This window comes from Ambystoma mexicanum, chromosome 4p, assembly GCF_040938575.1.
Source record: "Ambystoma mexicanum isolate Mex_15411 chromosome 4p, UKY_AmexF1_1, whole genome shotgun sequence".
NCBI classification, from domain to species: domain Eukaryota; kingdom Metazoa; phylum Chordata; class Amphibia; order Caudata; family Ambystomatidae; genus Ambystoma; species Ambystoma mexicanum.
The window spans coordinates 187,345,455-187,368,863 of record NC_090927.1 but is presented as its reverse complement, the minus strand read 5'-3'; the positions used below and the strand labels follow the sequence as shown (position 1 = coordinate 187,368,863).

The 23,409-nt window shown below is 47.7% G+C and overlaps 1 protein-coding gene across 1 annotated transcript in view; it reads right to left on the bottom strand.

Moving 5' to 3' along the window:
* Nucleotides 1-14,533: 14,533 nt before the first annotated feature.
* ADCY3 (adenylate cyclase 3) overlaps nt 14,534-23,409 on the bottom strand; it is an 851,194-nt gene continuing 842,318 nt past the window's right edge. The window contains exon 20 of the mRNA XM_069605674.1: nt 14,534-15,603. Coding sequence (XP_069461775.1) covers nt 15,421-15,603 — 183 coding nt within the window. The 3' untranslated portion in view covers nt 14,534-15,420. The remainder of the gene's footprint in view (nt 15,604-23,409) is intronic.

Here is a 23,409-nt window from a genome sequence, read left to right as displayed (position 1 = left end):
TACAGTATTGCCGGGTCGCAGAGAGACCAATGGCCCTTGCAACAAATTATAACCCCATGCGAAAGATGAATTTGGATTGGACGGACCGGGACCCCCATCCCTGGGAACCTGGACAGTTCTCAAACCGAATGTACCTTCTCAAGGCAATGGGAATGGGCATGAGGGTGCAAGGTGTTCCCAACATTGCCATCTCTGATCAACTAAGCCAGAGAGAGTGCATTCAGTTAGCAGTCTGGGAGCAACCCTTTGTGCTCCGGGACCCCCAACTGGCCCATAGAGTCGGGGTTTGCTCAGAAGCACTTTAAGACAAGATAGCAGCTCCCTTGAGATGGATGTGGATGCAGATTAATACTCCAACACCAAATCAATAATGACAACTCTACGGTTTGGCAAAGGGAGTCAGTTTAATGACAAGTACAAAAACAGGAAGTATCATGAATATCAGCAGATGCGTGATCTTCTCTCTCGCTTCACAACTCCAATGAACTTCATAAAAACATAACATTTACACTGTAAACTCGTCATCATTGACGTTTAACACTTAAAAGTTGGCATGCACTTCTACTGGTTCAGGAAAGGTAACTTTAATATAGGTACTATATCTGTATATGGTAACAGAGTAAGGGAATTGGGTAAACACTGTCAGGTGGGGCATCTAAGCCCGTCCTTCAAAATGGCTACTGTAGACGTCACTAAAAGTACAACGTTCCATTGGTTCTACTAACTATAGGACCCTAGATTACTTGGTCCATTGTGATTGGGTTGTCACCAACCCCACTCATACTTTTCCACTTTGCTTAGCAGCACGCAGAATGGTCGGCCAGGTGCAGGGTGCCCCTTAGCTCCCCCGGGCTTCCTCCAATTACTGTTACAATCAATCTTCACAGTGGCCATGTCTCAATTATTTCACTGTGGTTGGACTCGAGACTGCATCTTCTGTCTAGAAAGTTCTGATATCTTTATCTGGCCCACTGCCATGCGTAGTTGTGAAGGTCTCGCTTCTTCTTGCTTGGCTGGTCACGTGATTCAGACACCGTGAATTTGCCTCTTCTTTATGTAATTTGTGCATTTGATGTTCGTTTCACGCACCACCTGCCTTTGGCTTCTTATCTTGACCTTTCAGAGCAGGATATTCTGTTCTTTGCTTCAATTAATTGTAGCTACTGTTCGTCCATCTTGACTGATACGACCTTGGCTTTACTGGCACGATTTGCCTCTTCCGAGTTTCGTTTCTGCTGCTTTATTCTTGATTTTGCTTAATATGAAGCTCTCCTCGTGTGGCCTTTAGTAACCTTTGGGTTGATTCTGCTTCTAGTGCAAAGTGGAAATATACCTATACAACGTGGTTCTTTTGAGGTAGATATGTATAGGTGGTGCTTGCCGCACTAACCTACTAAGCATAGCAAGCTGCGTGGTTTTCTTAGCTTTCTTGCGGTTCCAAGCATATGTACATGTGTAAACTGGTCGAATATCTTCATCATGCACGTGGTTTAAGCTTCTTACGTTTGGCATCGTCCTTTCACTTTGGGTTCATGATGTCCTTTATTCATGGCGTTTTGTCTCTTTTTATCATTCTCAGGTCGTCATATCATTCATATGTGAGTCCGTCCAGGTTCTTGTGACGTCACCATTCGTCTTCCATTAAGACCTCACAGGGACTGTACTCAGACGACCTTCATTTCGTTTTATTTGTTGATATGGTTTTCTTTGGGTACCTTACTGTCCATGATTTCCTTGGCATCGGTACTTCAATAGGTGTTGTTGTTCTGATAGGTACTGGACAGAGCCCCACTGCGGCTCTCTGCAGGTGTATTTGCTCATCATACATCACATATTTCGGCGTGAACGTTCCTGGTACTACAAAATGGACGGTTGGAGTGCGGGCTGCATTTGGGACCTCCTCTACACTTTTTAACCCTTCTCTCTTCAGATTTGATGAACTGTCCTTGTCGTCCACCTTAGTTGAATGGGCATTGTCCTGTTTGGCTGGGTCAAGTGTGTACAGACCACGAAATGGAGCTGTCCTTCTCGCAATTGCATTGCAAGGATTTTTGCCTGCCTTTCTGAAGGTGGCTTGTTATCTGAGTAACTGGAATTCTCCCCGTCTCCACTTGCCTTAGCTTGACGCCTCATTTCTGCTTACCTCTGGCTGCAAAGATCATGCCAGCTCATTTGCACACTGGAAACCTGTCTCCCTTTTGCCATCCTTTATAGGGACCTGTAGCATCAATATCATTCCTTATGGCTTCTTCATGTTAGTAGCAGTCAAGCATGTGCAAGCTAACTGTATAGATTATTAGCATCTTGCGGTTTCGGCTTTGGCGAAGAGTACGCATATAGGAAAGCATGTATGTGTATTTGTCCTCTACCTACATGAGGTCATGAGCATGTGCTTTCTGTTTATATGCAATAAACTAGTGCGTGTTCGTGTAGCTTCATGAATGGATGCGTATGAACTTCGTGTGTAAATGCGGCTACGTCGTGATGACAGTGAGGACGTCATCAGGCTCTGGTCTTGCAGTCAGTCAACTTGCTCGATCAGTTTCATTTCTAGGTCGTCGAAGTCATTGATGGGATACGGCCTAAACAGTTGCCTCAGAGAATGATGCTTTTTACACCGCCGATACATTGAGAACCGTGGCAACAGACATATAGGTGAGGCACATCTGCTGTTTCTCTGCCTTTGTGTTGAGTTGTGCGGTGCATGAGGGTCATGTTTGGTCCCCCTCTACATCATAAACACATACACCAATGGCCAGCTTCTCTCCATCTTGTTGTAAATCCATTATAGAATCCACCGCTTACTAGACCTTGGCCCTCATTACAACTCAGGCATTAAGGGTTTAACGGCGCCGTCGGCGCCGTTAACCCGTAACGCCTGATTACAAGTGTCCCTTTGCGGGTTGGTGTTTAACGCCTGCTTTTAGCAGGCGTTAAAAATCCGACCCGCAAAGGGACTTTGGAGCCAATTACGGCACCGTAATTTACGGTGCCGTAATTAGTGCCTTCCCCATTCCCATTATGCCCTATGGGGGCAAAAATGGGAATGGGGAAGGGCAAATGGTGAATGGGGAATTATCGCCCCACTCACCTTGGAATGGGGCGGTAATTCCGTCATCCACCATGGCGGAATCGTAACCTTATCGGCATGGACCATGGTGCTAAGAGCACCATGGTGCTCCGCCAAGGTTGTAACGAGGGCCCTTATCTCTGCGTTAACGTCCTGTCCACACTACTCGTCCAAACCTGCCATCCTGCATCACAACCTACAGCCCACCTCTCATGCGCTTTAACCTACCCTTGCACACACCCCAAATCACTCTCTTCTTCATGGACATCTTTTTTGTGCTCAAGATCACACCAAATGGTAAAAGAAGAAATACTCCATCGTCCCTTCAGCCACTCTGTTTCTGCATCTATGTCATCAGCCACTAACTGCCACCTAAAACAAAATTGATATCCTTCATATTATATTTCAACATTACCAATATAGCACTTTAGTCCAAGATGCTTTACATGGCACATATTTACATACATTATTGTTATTGTTACACAATCGAAATTGGCACTGACAAAAAAAAGAGTTCTTCTCTTCCTGTGTCAACATGTGTCTGTGTGTATGGCTTCTCAAATAGCCTTGCTGGTTACTTAAAACACTGACTTTGCCTGGATGCATACCAGCTTCTTCTTATGTGTTATTTCAAACGAACTTACAAGCAAACCAAATTAAAACAAACGTCACATTTCTCCAAGTGACTCTCCCTATTAACAGCGTTCCACATTATTTTTTCCAACACGGTCCACAAATTTCAACTGACATTGCCTTAGAAGGGCTAGTAGGGTTGGGGTAATCCATCCAACAAAACTCTCTGCCCTCAAAATGTCCCCAATAAAACTTTTCCAGAACTTACCAATGTACTTTAATTTAATTATTTATGATGCGCATCAATGGACCCTGGGGCACTACGGCGTGGACGGGACAAACAAAACATAAACCAGAGAAAGGAGTATCGACCAGCAGAGCTAGCTATGATACTTAGGATGAATACCTGATACTAATTCAAGAGAATGCCCTTTTCTGCCTCCGACACATAAATATACATCCACTTTTCAATACTTTTCCCACCTCCATTCACAAATGTTCACATGATACTGCCTCTTGCTCCTTATTTTAATGTACTCCTAATTCAAGATACATGTTGCTCCAAATAATGTGGAGAGCTTAGCTGACCTTTCCTTTCTATACCTCTACCTACCTCGAGAGCATTTCAAGTTGCTGATGCAAGCTCAGATGTTGGTGTCCCTCAGCTCGGGAGAATGGATGTGCACCCTGGACTTGAAGGACACCTATTTGCAAGTCCGGATTTGGTAACCGCATGGGAAGTCTCTTCACTAATCAATCCTGGGAAGCCATTTTCAACATAAAAGTCCTGCAATTTGGCTCCAATTCGGCTCCTCAAATGTTTACAAAGATAATGGGGCTCATTACAAGTGTGCTGGTATTTTGGCGGTAAACCCGGCAGAAAACCGGCAAAGGGATTTACTGATACCACCCATGGGTCCAGTGGAATGGTCGAATGGCGGTAGCAGGTCTAACTCTTAATGGGGGATTTTGCTGGTAATACAGGCCCGGTGATTTCTGGCAGTAAGGTGGCAGAATGACCTTCAACTCTTAGCTCGAGGTCTTTTGGCCACCTCACCAGCAAACTCGTACTTAGCTGGTGTGGTAATGGGACCGTATACGTTATAACCGGCACATTGTTACTGCACCGGCCAACTTATAATGAGCCCCAATGAATTCAATTGTATCCCTTTTGAGGAGCAACAGCAGTCATGTCTATCCTTACCTGGATGATTGGCTGATCAGGGCCAGCTCACTTGAGGAGGCTACAGCAATGGTCCAGGATTCAATGGGGGTCCTCTATGATCTGGGGTTTTCAGTCAATGTCAGGAAATGAGAACTAACACCCTCCCAGACCTTCACCTGCATTGGTTTCGCGTGAGCGAGAGTGTTTCCTACACAGGACATATATGACTTTCTACAATCCCTGCACCACTTTCTGAGCAGATAGGAGGTCACATAGGCGTGGTGGTATCAGCACCTGCTGGGGTTATTGGCAACTTGCATACTTAAGGTCCCCCCAGGCCACGATCAGAATGTGAACTGTTCAACTTCACCTAGCATCTTACAGGGAGATGGCTTGAGGGAAGATCGCTACAAGTGGAAGAGCTGGTGCAGGTCCAATCCAGCCTATATGGAAAAAGGGACTGAGGTGAGGCGCTGGAAGGTTGGGCTAGTGGAGTGCGGACACACTGGTGTATGCACCGTTGCATGGTTTGAAATGAAAGGGGTAGATGAGTGAAGTGGAAAATACACATTTTTGTCAAGCAAAAGTCTCTGGTCCCGACCCCTTTGAGGGACGCCAATGTAGTATGAAGGAAAGGGGACTATGGACCAGACGTACAGTAGTCACCACCGTGGATAACCTTTCCTTTATACAACTACATAAAATGAATAAAGGAAAAATCAGGAACACCCCACCCCCCCAAACAAAAAAGGAAACGACTGCTGTGGATAACATGGAGTAAAGACTATTCTCCCTTTAAAAACAAAAAAAATACCTGAAATTACCTGAAGCATGCTTTCAACTTCAGTTCGAATTCTGTTATAAAACAGAACAGATTATTTTTTAAATGGAAGTCTAGCCTATAACTGCACTACTCTATATTACAAGACCAGTCTTACAGATAAGCAGCGTACCAGCCACTTTAACTCCTATCAATTGACAATTTTAATATAAAAGAGCAAAGCATGACAACATGCAATAGCAGCCTGTACCCTTCTTCCACCCTCCCAGCTCAGTGGATGTGCTAAAATCAGTGATATCAGCACAGAAGCCCCACAAAATAGTATCAAATTATAAATGCCTGCTCTGAAGAGGATTGTTAAAATAAAAATGCACCTGTTAATATGCATGAATTATTAGTTGTCAAGAAGGATGGATGAAAAAATGTATTTGGAGTACAAAATGATCTACATTGTAATTTTTCTACTCCCCCACCTTTCAAAAAATAAGGAGTTAAGTACTCCCATTTTAAAATCCTATCTGGAGCCTTGACTAAGACAGTGGAAGGTGTCACGAATTAAAAATGAGTTGGTAGTAGTTAGGTCAGTGAAATGACTGGATTCTAGTTTTACAAGGAGACCGTCGCTGCATTGTTAAGCCTACACAACTAAAACAGCTTGAATTCTCTTCATCTAGTCTTCATCTATAGCCCCAGGTGCACATCTCCATAGATTATCCACTGTCAAGGGGTCTCCACAAAGGACACAAGGGCAATAGCTCATTCCAACTTGGTGGTTTATCTGGATGTTTCACAGAAATGGGACAAGCACTTAAGTTAAAAAAACAGGGCCAGAATGCAATCTCTATGGTTATTTCAAGTTTTCAAAGCCAAATGAAATATCTTGTCACAAATACATTCTGTGTCTCTGCTCAGTGTCACTTAGTCGTTTATAATAAGCCAAGGTCCTCTGTCAGGTGGCATGGGGCTTGCAACTGGGTCAACTTTGTCTGTTGCCCATGGATGTTTTGGTTCCATCTTTAATTTGGCCTGGTCAGGAGGTTCACAGGTTTCTCAATCCCCACCAGATGTGGGGGGTTTGTTGGGGACTCCAAAGCCTAATGACTAGGCCCTGTCCAGCGGTTCTGGTTCTATAGCACACCAGTTCAGTCTCCCTTTCCACCTCATGGCCTCAACATAGGCTTGTACCTTCTCTTGGAGTCTTGCCCCCCTCATTCCTAGTACCTATCTCCTTGCAGTCTGCTAGACGCTTCCCAGCATGCTTGTTTCTCCTCCCACCTCACTCAGAATCAGAAACCCAGTAGAGGTGAGGTGTGGTCTTCCCTTAGTATGTTCTACTTGCCTCGTCTGGTCTTCCCAATCTTTTTCTCCTTTCCAGCTTCTTCTTCCGCCTCTTCCTCAATGAGTTTCACTATTCCCATTTCTTCCTGTTTCCCTCTGCATCATCTTCTCGCCTGCTTCTATTTTTCCCACCCTAACTGGTTCCCTTTCTCAAACCCCTACTCTGTTCAAACTCTCTATCCCACATTTTCTTTCCTGTCACCAATTCATCTTTAGCCCTCTCCCCGATTCGGCTCTTCCTGTCTTCTCCGGCCTCCTCTCCGTCACCAGGCTCCCCATCCCCCAACTGCCTCCAAACTCCCACCACCACCTTTGCACACTCTGGTCTCCTTTGTCTGTGCAGCTGCCCCCTCTCCTGGTGCTGGGCTCCCCATGAGGATCTGCAGCTGGGTGTGAGTTCCCTTGCTACTGTGAGATTAGCTGTGCCATAACATTATCTCTGCACTATTTTATGAAGTACCGGTCTCTTGCACCGAACCTTCACAAAGCTGTATTGAGCCAGAGTCTTACGCATGTGTAGGAGAATGAGAGATTTGAGTGGGGCCAGCGCAGTGCCGATGTGGTCCCTTTCGGAAGCATTCTTGTTGGTAAGCCTTTGCACCACTGTGTACACCTTGCATGCTACATTAGTCTCTTTTTTAGTATTTCTTAACTGCTGGGCCTTATTTAAAGGCACTGCATAGCGTTCGCTCCCAATGCCAAATCTTGCTATATTCTGTACATCTCCTAAAGGGCCATGTGTTCCCTGCAGTATAAATGTGACAACGCTCTGCCTCCTGACGCTGCAGTGGTGACCAGGGTATCCTCACTGATCCACCCCCAGTCTCAGCCACACAAACAGATGGATGCACCTGGCCCTCATGGTCACCCTCACACACACACACACACCCCAAGTGTAAGGGAGGGGAGCTCATCGCATCATCTAACCACCTCACAGGAGATTCCAGATTCCACCAGCATGTCTCAGGAGGATAGCTCAGGGGCAACGTGCTCGCCTTGGAAGCAAAACAACAGGGAGCAACACAGGTTCGATCCCCGGGTCCGCGCTTAGAAACCTCTGGGTATTAAGCGCATTATTAATAAAAATCATATAATATCCCTACCACCCATCCATTTGCCAACCCCTGCTGGCAGACATGCCCACACCCTACCCCCCCCCCCACAGGAATCACACTGTTGTTTAGCCACACACCCAGAGGTGCATCCCTTCCCTACCACACTTGTACTCTTGTACTCAGCTCTTACAGGAACATCTATAACATCAGTCTATCCTCACAATTCACCCAGAGACAGCACCGCCTTCCATCCATGCCCTCCACCTTCCTTCCACACCATTTGCAGTCACCCAGGAAGAAAGGGCACTAGGGGGATGAGAGGAGGAATGGGAAGGATGCAAACAGAATGCAAGCGGTTAAGAAGCCAACTTTGGAACTTCGGCACATCACTATATGCAAGTGTCCTTACCTGCCAAACATGAGAGAGCTTAGAAATAAACTAAGCATCTGTTTTAGGTGCGACAAAGTCCAAAAGAATGTAAACGAGAGTCAATGGGGGAGGGCCGCAGATGTTATCTAGCAATTAAGATGTTGATATATGTTCTAATAACAGTGTTCCTATTTGAGCAAACCTCTGATCTCCAGCAAAGCACCATCTCCCTGCTCTTGCCTTATCTGTCAAACCAGGCTTGGCTTAAAAACAAATTACACACCAGCATATGGCACTAAAAACACTGGACTAGAGACGTGTGAACAGTGGCTTACGCCTCGATTTAGGAACCAGAATGTCTAGATTGTAACCATGGCCATAATTTTTGTTTAACAATTGCTACTTGCCACCACTGTGGACCCATTTCTAATCCCTGTTATTTAACCATTAGTACTGATCTGTTACTTCAATGCGCCTTTAGGTTTTCTTATGGTAAACTAATCCTTTCCTCTATTGTTCCCGTCACCACCTCAGTGATCTAACAGTGCTGCGGCTTATCCAGAAAGTGGTGTATTGCACCCCTGCCACAGGTATTCAGACCTTAGTGTGTGGAGGAATGGAAAAGGGCTTAAGAGGAGAGGAAAGGTGAAAGCGACGCAGAGATTGGCACTTTTAGAAGTTCTGTTTTGGAGACATTATCAGTCTGGCTATTACTTATTAGAATGAGCTTTCCAATAAATATTGTTTGAAAAATGTGCACTAGGATATTCTCGGGGTTGCATGTCATTTCAAGTTCCTGCCATTTCTTTATTTCGTTTAATGGATGGGAGGTGTGATTTTCTCAATCCTGGCCTGAACTTATTAGAATTTTATAGTGTGAGGGTTGACCTGCATGAACGATTTCACTTTTCTGCAATCTACGTAGCATGGTTTGGCACATTAAGTACACCGGGAACTCGCTACCTTTGATACAGTAGAAGTAACACTCTTGCACAGCCTCTCATTCTCTCTTCACTGGCACTATCATATACCCCTTAGGTAAATGAGCTGCATTTCGATCCCAAGCAGCGACGCTTCACCATACTCCCCCACCCCCTTTTTTGACATCCAACTAGCCACTGATTCAAGAATGTTCCGGAAAGAACTCAAAACAAAGCCCAGGCGGCAAATATAGCACCAGTGGGCCAACTTGTTGCCAAATGTTGTGCCATACAAATAGCAAACTGATCTAACTGAAAGACCTGCAAGGCTGTCCTTTGTTCCTTAGATTTGAGGGCAGTCTAAATTCACATCTTCTCGGGAGCCTGCTGCTCCTATCCACTGCACAGGAGGCTTCTGTCATGGCAGACTGTTCAGATCATTTTATAGATTGGGCCATCTAGTTCTCCCAAGAGTGGCAGCTTTTTTATTTTGAAAACAGCTTATCATATTGCCCTCATAGCATTTGTCTTAAAACCATTTCTCCGTATCTAATGATGGCAGTTATTTTGGGCACATATTAAACTAAGACACACTCATTTCTCTTTGTCTGATGGTTATGAAGGTCTGGAAGTGTACTCCAAGTCTCAACATATCTGGTCAGAGACCACCTTGGTTGAGTCGAGAACGCGGAGGTGCAGAGAATGAGCGCGCATCTCAATGCTACCACACTAGAGCTAACTGACTTGTTGAATCTCCTAATTGATTTTCAGGACTTTGACTAGGTCTCCTGCCGGTCTCTGCACATCAAGGTGGTAACTCATTGCCTCACCAAGCCAGTGGATGATGGGCATGTGGGCAGTACGGGAGGCATGGGGGGGGAAGACATCCTGGTCAGCCTTCCCTGGTTTGCGTTGCAGGGCAGAAGACAGTCTCATCTCTCCTCTCTTTGTGCTCCTTCCACAACTGAGAACTGGAAGCTCTCTCTTGGCAGACCCAAAGACCTAGTGAGGGACAACAAACGCTTCCCTTTTACCAAAGTCAGTTTCATTTCACACTCTGTTGTCAACATGTATTCTGCTACAGATACATGTCATCTCACAGTGTTAGGAAAGTCAGCCCCAAACCCCAGTGAGAGAGACTGTGAGCCGCTGAGAGGGGCTCTTGATACAATGTTGCAAGTTCATAGGTTTCCGAACAAAGGTTTCTTCACGAATGAGCTCTGGAAATAAGATTACAATCTCTAGGTTTTCCGACCATGGCTCTCACTGCATGAGATTCAAAGTTACGAGTTCATCGTTTTCCGACAATAGTGTTTCCTCGCTGGTGACACAATGTTGCAATTTCATCACAAGTCCACCATGACAACTCATTCGAGGACTTCCAAAGCAAAACATGAGCTCTGGGCCCAGTGCAATTCAAGATGGTGGACAGGCCGAACTAATGCTTGGTCTATCATCCTATACCCCAGTTGAGGCCAGTGCCCCCAGCCCTTCCCCAATTACCAGACAGTTGCAGCCATTACGCAAGAGCCCAACCCATGGACAGCATTAGGATGATCAGAAATCACCAATGAGCCAGGGGGGTGGTAGGAGCAGCAGGCTTGAATTTGACAATGGATGGAGATTGGAGGGAGTCGGACAAAACAGAGGGTGGAGCAATGGAACATGTGGGAGAGGTAGTAGCAGAGGAGAGCGGGAGGTGTTGAAGGAAGAGGTGGTAGCTTCAAGGTGGTAATGGGTTAAATGTACAGTGGAAGAGGGGGTAACATTAAGTGGCAAAATCAGGAGGTGACGGTGGTACAAGGGTGGATGAGATGGTGACAAGAATAGAAGGTGATAGACAAGTGGTGATAACAGCTGAAATGGATAGTGGTCTAGAGGCGGAAGAAGTAAAAGCCAGCCTGAAGGGAAGGAGTAGTCAGACAGAAGGAAGGTTCCAGCAGGCCAAGTTGGCTCTAGTCAGGATCAGGAAATGGAAGGAGGAACAGTGGAAAATATAGTAAGATCAGAGGGGTAAGAGGGGGAGAGCCAGAATGGGCGCCGGTAGGTCACACCAACACATATACCCTGCCAGTTACTCACACTGTTCCACCTGCAGACTCTGGAAAGCTCCCAACTAGTCCATCACTTGAAGAAAGGTTTCAGGAAATCCTAGAGATGGAATGCCTGGGACTCAAGTGTGCGATCCCCTTTTTGGAACTGTAAGGACTGCAAAGAACATTTGAGAGGCAGAGAGCCCAGCATTTTCAAGGAGGACATTGTGGATGGGCCTCCCAGTGGGAGAGGAGCCTGGCCAAGCAGGAGAAGAACCATTCTAATATTTTGGTTTGGGAGGATCTTTGTAAATATTTCCCTGAATGAATTGTTGCAAGCTAATATATGGTTTTGGCATACTGCTTGGTTCCAGGCAGCTATGCAGCAGGCCACACTGCCCTCCCACAGACATAAATCTAAATTCTTCATTGGGTGGGCAAGAATAGGCACCATTGGAGAACAGATTTTCTAGAAGTTTTTAGGAATGATTCTTGACCCCTGTGCAAATTATCCATAGCTTTAGTTGCATTTGAAAACCCCTCCCTACTGCTCATTCTCCCAAATTGCCTGACAATGCTCATGCCCCTCCTACTGAAGACCAGGAATGCTTGGTTCCTGATGCACAAGGCTTCTCCTACTAATCTTTAACATCAAGCTGCTCAAGAAGGCTATGAAGAATTATATCCAAAAATAATACGAAAGCAAACTGTTAAGGTAGTTTTACTACTCGTCAGACAAGGATTGTAAAGTAAGTCCCCTATGTTACCCTTTTGCTAATTTAATACCTTTAACTCATTGTTTTTACTTTAACTCGTGCCAAAGGGGCATAAAAAGTATATATGTCCAATGTTCATTAATATGAACATTGCTAGGCAGGATTAACAATTATGAAAGAGCAAAAAAAAATACAAAAAATACAACCAAACAACAAAAAAGAAAACTCATCTCATTAACAGAAAGCCCTGAATCTTAAAAAAATTATCAAATCATTAAAATGCTACTCTCCAACCACAATATTTCAACAATTACTGAAATCTTAAGAGATCTGTAATCAGTCAAGGATGAGAAGTGACGGAGTTCGAACAGGAAACGGATACAGCTGGCAAGAGTTCTAGAGCGAATATCTCTGGCCTTTAAACAGCTGTTTTCTTAACTCTGTCATAAACTGTCTATTTGTGAACCAGGTAGCTAGGAGTATGTTTGTGCGCAACCTTACGCGTCAGGTACGTTATTTTAAACATAACCCTGGCATTCGTAGAAGCCAGCAAGGCTAGTTTATGATGGGGGAAATGCTGTGGAATTTGACACCGACAACTAAACTGCTTGCAGGATGGAGAACTGCTGTCAAACGGCAGCCCGAGGAAGACCAACCAAAACGTATTTTCAGAATCAATATGTGAGAGAACACTCAGCAGCCGAAACTAGAGATTTGAGAGCTTTTATAGAAAATAAATGAATATTTACAAACTTCACCAAAGCATTAACGTGAGTCGCCAAAGGAGACAGAAGAGTCCGAGGTGAAACCCCGCAAATGAGCAGTAAGGGGAGAAGCGGACGGTGCCTCTGGGATCCAGGAAAGAGTAGAATCCCTTGTGTTACAGAGATACAGAAGAAGCAAATCTGTCTTAGATGTGTTACATTTTAACATATGTGAAGTTAGTCAAGCCTTGATTTCCTAAAGGCAGTGTTGGGAATGATTGATACCCTCAGATGTAATCTGCGGGTAAAGCTGGGTTATCATCAGTGTATTGGTGCAAGGGGTTTTCTTAACCAGGCACCAGAACTCCCAGCAGTCCCACGTATAGATTGAGTAACTCGGGCAACATGGGCCATCCCAGATCCCCCAAAAACGCACAGGAAGAGGATGCAAGCAGAATGAGCCCAACGCACATAACTGTGAATGATTGGTCAGGAAGGACCGGAGACACTCAAGGGCATATCACCGATTCCCATTCAGCGTAATAGGATACATGAAGGAGCTCTGCATGGTCTATCCTGTGTTCACCATGCGTGATCGTATCGAACGCCGTTGAGAGGTGCAGCATCACCAGCAACGCGCTTCTTCACGCATCAAGCACACGAAACAGATCATTCAGAACCTACAGGGTATTATTTATTTTGGCTACGCTTAGTGATGTTAAGGAGACCTCTGAAGCAGTCACAAGATGAACATCACAAGCATTCTTTAAGCATAATTTCCTAATGCCACTACTACAGCAGATCCTCAACCTCGCTCAAACTGTATGCATAACCTGCTTATCCGTGTTTCCACCACCTCTTGGCTTTCCTTTGAAATTTGAGAGCTTCATTCTTGGATCGTCCCATGTTTCCCCTTATCTGGTCACTTGAGGTTAGTTCCCCCTCCTTTAAACGTGTCCCTAATCTTAGATCCCTCTTTGTTGACAAGTTCTCTCCACTTCCTGAACACTGCCAAATTCTGCACATTTCACTTCAAACTGTGGAACAACATTACAGTTTCAATCACCTATTCCATTACAGCTTCTCTCATCAAAGGCTTCTTGGAACATCTCTCATCAAAACCACCGTTCATCATCAAAGGGCTTCTTAGAGCATCTGTCATCAGGGACATCATTCTCCCAAGAATTGACTAGGCAAACTCAATGCTTCGATATTTGAGTCAGAGTTATCATCTTCAAAACACACAGTCATTCCTCACAGATATTAACATATTGATTAACTTCATGCATCTTCCTGGATAAAAGTCAAAGCTATGAAGATCACCTTCATGTGATACATACAATGCTTAATAAATCAATACTCTGCTTTACGATTGGTTCCCATAAAACATGAATGGCAAGAAGATGTATGCAGGAATTAGCTGAGGTTAATGAATATAATCAGTTCAGTATTCTTTATCCATGGACTCCTTTCAATTTCCACTGGCCAGAAGGCTATTTCTAAACAAAGTATGCATATTTTTGCAGTGTATCATGCTTTGGAGCGGGTGGGGGTACATGGAGTGGGGTTACCAGGACCACGGCACCCACTGTTGCATCTTCAAAGTTCTACACACACCTTCTGGACTATATGTCAATGCCGGAGTTACTACAATGGCCAATGCTTCAATTTTGTCTGTGCATATCACAATTACAAGCAAAGGGACCTATTAGACAAATGTGTAGATGTAAGGTGGGGGCAGCCCACATCATTTGAATATTGTTGTAAAATGTGTACGTCTGAGAAATAACACCTCTCATAACACAGAGTCTTGGATGAAGGCTTTAATAAAACAGTCTTGTTCTTTATCAATACCTGTAAATTCTTCTTTAAAGCAATAGCAAAGTTAACAGCAGTGGAGAGCAGTTTGCGAAGCAGTATTTGAAAGGTCAATACTACCTGCATAAACAATTAAAAATATAAATGTAGAAGATTTGTTTTTTATATATATATATATATTTTGAAAGACTTTTTTATCGAAATAAAAGGAAATATATTGCACGCTCTCTGATTTTCATATCTACGCGATCATGATCAGGTGTATTTGTGTATGAACTAACAGAAAGCAAGAGTCCCAGTTAGGATACTACCCGTCCAAGCACACATGTCACCGCCTGCTTTTGTGATGAACCTCCGTCGGAGCTTTTGCTTTGTAACAGCAAGCACTACTGTACTGGTCCCTCCATGGGGAGAGCTGGCACCTCTCCTTTTTTTTTTATTAGGACTAACCCAAATAATAAATACATCCAACTATTGAGGTCTTTCCGAAATCTACGGTCCCCAATGCCACAGGGAGTCTCCTGTCGTCTGATTTCTTTCAGCATGCTTGTCTCGTTTCTCATGGAAACAATGTCAGTAAAGACTTAAATAGAAACGTTCCGGGAACTGGAAATGCTCATCGTTCTTCTTTCCTACACGCTCAAGAAGCTGAAGCTGCATATGCAGATAAGGTCAAGCAGAAACATTTGCAAAGAACATCCAGTGAGTATGTAGCATCATACTGTTTTTTTTTTCTGTTCATGTTACTCTCTCCTTCCAGTTCTTGATGTTTTTGCTGTTTCCTTTTATTACCAATGGCATTAGCTTGCCTTGCCTTGCCTTATGTTGTCAGTCTGTTTTCTATTTCATCTTGGCTGTCATTGGTGAATGCATAGTCTCATGAATTGTCCACCACCTGGTGCGGTAGCGTCACAGAGGAGCCGTTGATGAAGGAACCTTGTTTGTCCCTTCCTTTCATAAAAAAGGTTAGTAGTTCCCCTTTTCCCTTGACGTAAATTGGGCCCCGGCGCACAAAGCGAAAGCCATACTCATTCAAGATGTCACGTGTATCCTCCACGACCTGCAAAAAAAATAAAAAAAGCAAAACAGAACAGTAAAAAAACAAGCTCTACAGAAGAAGATACGCATACAAAAATGAAGCATATGATCTAGCAGCAGTTGCTGAAGAAAACCAATGAGTTTTACTTACAACAAAATTAACAGTGATAGTGAAATGTGGTAACACAATGTATGTGTGTATAAATTAAGTGAACAAACGCAAGCAAGATCATGTGACCAAGCTACCAGCCATAGCGAAACGCGTCATTTGTTTGCCTCTGTCTCCCGACATGACTCGTTTGGAGCTAAATGGAAGAAATTTAGTTTTAAATTGTTGAGAGAAAATAAAGAGGTGTTTTAATTCAACATTTTGGATGCTGATGGTCTGAAGGATTGGAAAGCTGTTTAATGCGACTCACTTTCACCTGTGTCCTGCACACCGGTGAGCTTTCGGAATATATGTATATATATATATGATTTTCAGCCTCTAGGAAAATGTCAGTGCAAAAAAAAACATGTTTTTTCCAGCAATCCATTTAGAGATAAAAACTACGATGGGACTTTGGAATTCAGCTTCAGTGTTAGTATTCAGACAGGTAAATTGGACGCAAAAGTTGCTGAACTTTCTTGGACTAGAACAAAAGTTTCAGAGGAAGGAACAAGTTACTTACCTGTAACTGTTGTTCTCCAGCATGGGTCTGGCATGGATTCACATGCTCATGAATATTCCCCGTCGTCAGGCTGGGAATCCTCGGTAAAGAAAAAACCAGTATCAGTTTCGTTTCTGATCTGTCTTTCGTAGTAATAACCAATCACTGGTCTCTGCGTCATACTGACCACAGCCAATGACTGCCCTCTACCTAAGCACCGCCTCTGGCAGCCATCTTCAGATTTGGAAGCACGTGAAGTGGCAGTATGACCAAGTGAAGAGCCGCAGAGGGGTAGGCGGGAGGGTTCGCATGTGAATCCATGCCAGACCCATGCTGGAGAACAACAGTTACAGGTAAGTAACTTGTTCCTTCTCCAGCATGGGGTCTGGCATGGATTCACATGCTCATGAATAAAGAATACATAGCAGTACACACATGCACAACCACGGGAGGTGGCAAAGGCTCAACATTAAGCATCACATCAACTCAACATTAAGCATCTTACCTCCTCACCAGGCTCACCTCAGGCGAACAGGTTGCGCAGCACTGCTTGGCCGACCCTGGACTCCTCCCTGGAATCCCGGTCGACGCAGTAGAATTTCGTGAAGGTGTGCGTCGACCTCCACGTAGCAGCCCTGCATATGTCCAGCAGGGGCACACCAGATAGGAACGCCGTGGTAGCTGCGATCGCTCTGGTGGAATGGGCTCTCGGACGGCCAGGCAGCGGTCGGTTTGCCAACCGGTGACAGTACATGATACAGCCGGAGAGCCATCTGGAGATGGAAGCCTTCGAGAGAGCCTTCCCCTGATTGACAGGTCCAAAGTTCACAAAGAGTTGTGACGTCTTCCGAAAACCTTTCGTGCGGTCCACGTAGAACTTCAGCGCTCTAGCTACATCCAGCGAGTGCAAAGTCCTCTCAGCCGGCGACGAAGGCGACGGGAAGAACACAGGTAACACCAAGGGTTCGTTGAGATGAAAGTCCGACGGTACCTTGGGCATGAAGGAGGGGTGCGTCCTGAGCACTACCCTCGTGTCGTGGAAAGTCAAGTACGGGGCCTTGCAGGAAAGGGCCTGGATCTCTCCCACTCGTCGTGCGGAGGTGATGGCCACGAGAAAAGCTGTTTTCCACGATAGAAACTTCAACGGGGCCGAGTGCAGAGGCTCGAACGGAGGTCCCATGATTTTGGTCAGCACCACGTTGAGCTCCCACGCCGGGGCCGGAGCCTTCACCGGCGGGAACGATCTGAACAGTCCCTTCATGAACTCTTTCACCAGACGATGAGACCACAAGGACGTCCGGCCCGTGGTTCTGGTGTATCGGGAGATCGCAGCAAGATGAATCTTGATGGACGCGTGTGCCAGACCAGCCTTGGCCAGCGTCAGCAGGTACGGCAGCACTTGGGGAGCCGTAATCCGTAGAGGGTTAACCTTCTGTGCGTGGCACCAGACAGAGAACCTCTTCCATTTGTGTCCGTAGCATTTAAGAGTCGAGGACGCCCTGGCCTTTGCAAGAACCTCTCTGCAATCGGCCGGTATGTCGTATCCTCCAAACTCTAGCGCTGCAGGAGCCAGGCCTGCAAGTTCAGCGACTTCGGGTCGTGGTGGAGGATGGCGCCTCCTTCCCTGGAGAGTAGATCCGCGTCCGCCGGCAGCTTGATTGGCGGGGACGCCGACAAGTCCAGAAGGTCCGGGAACCATATCTGCCTCGGCCACGCAGGTGCGACGAGGATCATCCTGCACCGTGACCTCTTGAGCTGGTTGACGAGCCGGATTAGCAGAGGCAAGGGAGGGAACGCGTAGAGGAACAGGCCCTCCCAGGGGAACGAGAAAGCATCGCCCATGCTCCTCGTCTGGGGAAACCTGCTGGCGAACCTCCGGCACTTGGTGTTCGTCGCCGTCGCGAACAGGTCGATCTGGGGTGTGCCCCACCGTCGGAAGAGGCGATCCACCAGATCCTGCCGTAGTTCCCACTCGTGGCACGAGCGCAGCTCCCTGCTGAGTGAGTCGGCGATGGTGTTTTTTATCCCTGCCAGATGAAACGGCACCAGAAGAATCCCTTGGGCGACGGCCCAATGCCACAGGTCCTGCGCCTCCTTGGACAGCGCTGGGGACCTGGTTCCGCCCTGTTTCCTGATGTAAAACATGGTGGTGGTGTTGTCGGTGAAGATCCTCACCACCTTGCCCTTGAGGGACGGAAGGAAGGACCTGAGGGCCCAAAACACTGCACGGAGCTCCAGGACGTTGATATGCAGGGACTTCTCCGTCGGGAGCCAGAGTCCCCTTGCGTGCAGATTTTCGGTGTGCGCTCCCCACCCTTCTAGGGAGGCATCCGTGGTCACAGTCACCTGGTGGGCTGGGGTCTGGAAGTCCATGCCCGCCGTCAGATGCGCGCGGGTGCCCCACCACCGTATCGCTTGTCGGAAACTCTCGTCGAGCTTGATCCTTTCCTCGAAGCTGCCCGTCGTCTGGATCCAGCGCGCATCCAGGAACTCTTGCAACGGGCGCATCCGGAGCCTGCACATGGGAATGAGGTAGATGCAGGAAGACATCATCCCGAGGAGGGACTTGATGGACCTCACCTTGGCCGCGTCGGCCACCAACATCCGTTGCACCTTGCCCAAGATGGTCCTGGTCCTCTCCTCCGACGGGGAGGCCAGAAGGGACACTGTGTCGAGCCTCGCTCCCAGAAACAGTGCGACTTGCGCGGGCACCAGGTGGGATTTGGCGTAGTTCACGGAGAATCCCAGGTCCGTGAGGAGTTGGACGGTCCTTGCCGTGTGGACCACGGCGAGCTCCCTCGTCTTGGCGGTTATATGGCGCCCTTTCTGAGCATCGCCTTTACCTCCAGGAGAAGTTGAGGGACGTGAAGTTCTTTCCTGGCCACGGGGGGGACGCGCGGGCACCTTCTTTGAAACTCGAGCGCGTGGCCCCGGGCCAGGGCGTCCAGCACCCAACGGTCGGTGGAGATGGACTCCCACACGCTGACGAAGCCCGCCAGCCGGCCTCCCACCGGGGTGCTTCGGTGGGGGCCCGACCCCACGGCCGGTTCAATCCTGCTTGGACGCGGCCTTGCCGCCTTGGCCTCCTTGGCGACGACGGCGGGGGCCGCCAGACTTGCCTCGTCCTCTGTAGGCCTCTTGCGACGACGAGCGGGCCGCTTGACGGTAGGAAGCGAAACCGCCGCCGGAACCTTTGGAGGCGCCCTTGCCTCCGCCGCTCCGAAAGGGCGTCCGCCGTTGCTGCAGTACTCCAAGGGCCCGGGCCGTCTCAGTATCCGCCTTGATGGCCTGAAGGGAATCGTCCACTGTCTTCCCAAACAGGTTGTTCCCGTCGAAGGGCATGTCCAGGACCCTGGTCTGGACGTCCTGCCGAAAGTCCGTAGCCTTGAGCCATCCGCGACGTCGAAGGCAAACGCCGTTGCCCATCTGGCGGAACCCAGTGTCGGCGATGTCCGTCGCCACGGTGATGGCGTGGTCCGAGGCCACCTCACCTTCCTGCAGGATCTCAAGGGCCTCCGCCCTCTTGTCGTCCGGCAGAAAATCCAGCAGGGGAGCTATCTTGTACCAGAGTTCCCTGTCGTAGCGGGCCACGATAGCCAAGGCGTTGGCCGCTTTAATCGTCGTCGCCGCCGACGAGATGACTCTGCGTCCCATGGCATCCAATTTCTTTCCCTCGCCGTCCGGCGGGGAAGTCGACGTGGAGGCCGCACCCCCCCCCGCTTTCTTCCTGGCTGCCGCGGAGACGACGGAGTCCGGGGTAGGCTGCGCCCGGAGGCATAGGGGGGCCGAGTCCGGGACCCGGTACTTCTTCTCGTACCGGTCTCTTTTCGCTGGCGTCGTGGAAGGGTTCTTGAGGAGGGAAAGGCCCTCATCCCAAATGTCGTCCAACAGAGGCACTGCGAGGACCGTCTTCCTCTTGGTCTCGCGCCGTTGGTAAAGGAAGCCTTCCTTTTTCTTCTCCTCAGGGCAGAGTTGGAAAAGCTCGGATGCCCTGGCGATCATTGAGTGGAACGATCCAATCTCGTCGGGCGGAGAAGCCCTGGTGGGAGGCGACGACGGAAAATCCTCGTCGTATGCCTCGTCGTCCGTACCCGTCGCTGCCGTGTCAGTCCCCGTATCATCCCCTCGGGTGGACGGGGAGGAGGGCTGGACGGGGCGCGACGGTTGAAAAGGAGGCGGTGGATGGATCCTTCTTTTCTTGGTAGGGGGAACACCAGAAGGTCCCGGTTCTGGATCCCCCGACGGGAGAGGTTCCTCCGTCGGTAACGGTAGTCTCGTCCTTATCTCGGAGCATAAGGACTGTATAGCCAACAAAATGGCCGCTGAGTTGTCTTGCGGCGCTGGCAGAGGGGAATCCGACGGGCGAGCAGGGGCCCCGTCGGTATCCTCGACGATGTCGTCGTCGTCACCTGCGTCGGGGCCCATTCCGACGGGCTGGTCTTGTTCCACGCCTAGGCCGTGGCTTAAGACCTCGATCAGTTCCTCTTCTGAGGTTGAGGCCGAATCTACGCCGACGCCCTGCCCCCCCTTCTTCCCCACGGAGGGTTTCACGGGGGTCCTATCGATGGGCACGAAAGAAGACTCCCTCCGAGGAGGCAGGGAGATTCTGGGCCCCGAGGCCGCCACCACTGGTGCAGCCTCCACAGGCTGGGCCAGGGCCGCCGCGACCGTTTCGATAGAGGGCTTGGTCGAATGGATCAAGGCCTTCACCACCTTAGGTGCGCTCACCGCCTTATCCTTGAGGGAGGGGGCACTGCCACGCTCCTCCTCTGCCTTAGAGCTCGACCGGGGTCTCTCCAGGAGCTTCGCCAGATGCTCGGCCTTCCTCTTACCCGACCCAGAGCGTTGGCTCGTGGTTGATGGTGCCGGGGAGGGTGCGCCCTGCCTGGCGCCCGTAGAGCCCGACCGTTCGGCGCTCCCGGTGCCAGCGGACTCGCGGTGCTTGGCCTTATGTTGGGCCCCCGTCGCCGGGGCGCCCTCAAAGGTCTTAGAAGACCGCTCAGATTTCTTCTTCTTCTCGCCAGACGGGCTCTTACCCTCCAGCCAGCTGGCGAGACGTTGATGGCGGTCCTTCATGGTCCGTTCCGACATGTTGCCGCAAAACGCACAGTCCTTCTCCACGTGCGTCTTGTCCCCATGAAGGCAGTAAAGGCAGAAAGAGTGTTCGTCCTCCTTGAAGACGTTCTGCAGCTGGCATCCAGGGCAGGCCCTGAACAGCTTTCCGGGCGTCGAGCTTCCCTTCTCCTGGGCCATCTCCGAGACCGGGCCTGAGAAGCTTCTGGAGTCCTCCGAAGTGTAGCTCGACGAAATCTTCACCCTTGAGGGGCACAGATGAATCCGACACGGGTCCCCGTTGATCGGATGTAGGATCGGTGGAGCTTGAGGCTCTTTTGACCGAAAGAATCGAAGTTTTTGTGAAAAAGCGCGAAAAAATAGCACTAACGCTCGAGAGCAATAGCACGAGGATCCCAACACATGAACGTGCGGTAAAAATCTGAAGATGGCTGCCAGAGGCGGTGCTTAGGTAGAGGGCAGTCATTGGCTGTGGTCAGTATGACGCAGAGACCAGTGATTGGTTATTACTACGAAAGACAGATCAGAAACGAAACTGATACTGGTTTTTTCTTTACCGAGGATTCCCAGCCTGACGACGGGGAATATTCATGAGCATGTGAATCCATGCCAGACCCCATGCTGGAGAAAGTATATTTTTGTTTTCCTATGTATAAAGTGCTGTATATGCTAAACAGGGCAGTCCAATCTGTTAATGCAACAGGCAATAACTCTGAAAGGAAGTACCGGTTTTGGTAGAGCCAGTAACATACCAAGCTAATAAAAAGAGAAAGAAAAGTTTTCAATGCAAATTAGGGTGTTCCCATTGGGCCATGAGGGACTTTGGTAGAAGGTGTACAAATTCCCTGGGACACTCTGCTTTACCGGCTGCCCAAACATGCTCAGCCGGCAGACTAGCAAGGTTTGCAGAGGCAAACCTAATATTTTAAGGATGGGCATGACCTCCTAGTTAGCGGTCTTGTACCTCCAATCCTGATAACGTAAAATGATACTTACCTGAAACAATATTGTTGCATCTTGTATCCGTTTTGGATTCATATGCTAGACTTAGTCCTTCTTCTGGTGGTTGGTATGAAGCATTTGTTTGTTTGTGAAGTTTTGTAATTGGAATCAACATGAGTAGACCTATAATAGGCTCCTTCTATGACATATATGTACTACCGCCAGTGGCCCTCAGAGCACGGGTCACATTCAATATGTTGTTGCGCCTTTTTTGAGTAACACACTAAAATAATAAGTTATGTATAAATACCATCTTACAAATATGTAAAATAAAACTATTTTAAAAACCCATGAATATCTAATTATAGTAGAAACATACTTTCTTTTTTACTGAAAAAGTTGATATTAAATCTATTTCCGCATGTGAACCAAAAATACGTTCAAACCTCAAAAATACTGTTACATTAAGCAGTTTTTCGATTATTGCAGCGTTAATCTATTTTTGGTTTCCCATACTGTGCATTCTCTACAAAGCAGTCTTACTACTCCGATGGCGGACAGTATCAAATAAAGTCTTCAGCGCTCAGAGTCTACTGTACAGTTGCGCTTCGTGAATGTATATACTGGTGTCCATTTCCAACAATGTGTGAGTACCTCAACTGAAAACAAATGCTGGGCTTGGACAGGCTTAGCTTTATCTTACTGGCCATGTCCAACAAGACAGAACAGGAACATGTTCATGCAGTTGCTGATGGTACTTCTGTTCAAATGAGAGGTGCTTGGCAGTTAGGTGCTGGACTGGCGCTGTGTGTGGGACCAGACTGATATGCAAGTGGATATTTCTCATCTGTGAGAATGTGGATGTAGACCCTCTTGACTAGGAACCATTCCACAGAGCACGTTATTTCCTGTGTTTGTTCTCAGTAGAAGGGCTGCCACATTTATGCATATACTGGTGTCCATGCTGCTTGTTTATATTTGTTAACCAATGGTAAATTGGCTAGAGTGCAACTCCTGCTACTGTTCATCTTCTGAATAGGGTAAAGGGCTGACCTCTAGTATATTTGGTGATGTGCAGCATTCTTAAATACACTCTAAATATCCATCTTGCCAACCTGATTTGCAGAACAGATTGCCTTTCTTTGAGGACTTGCTTTCCTATT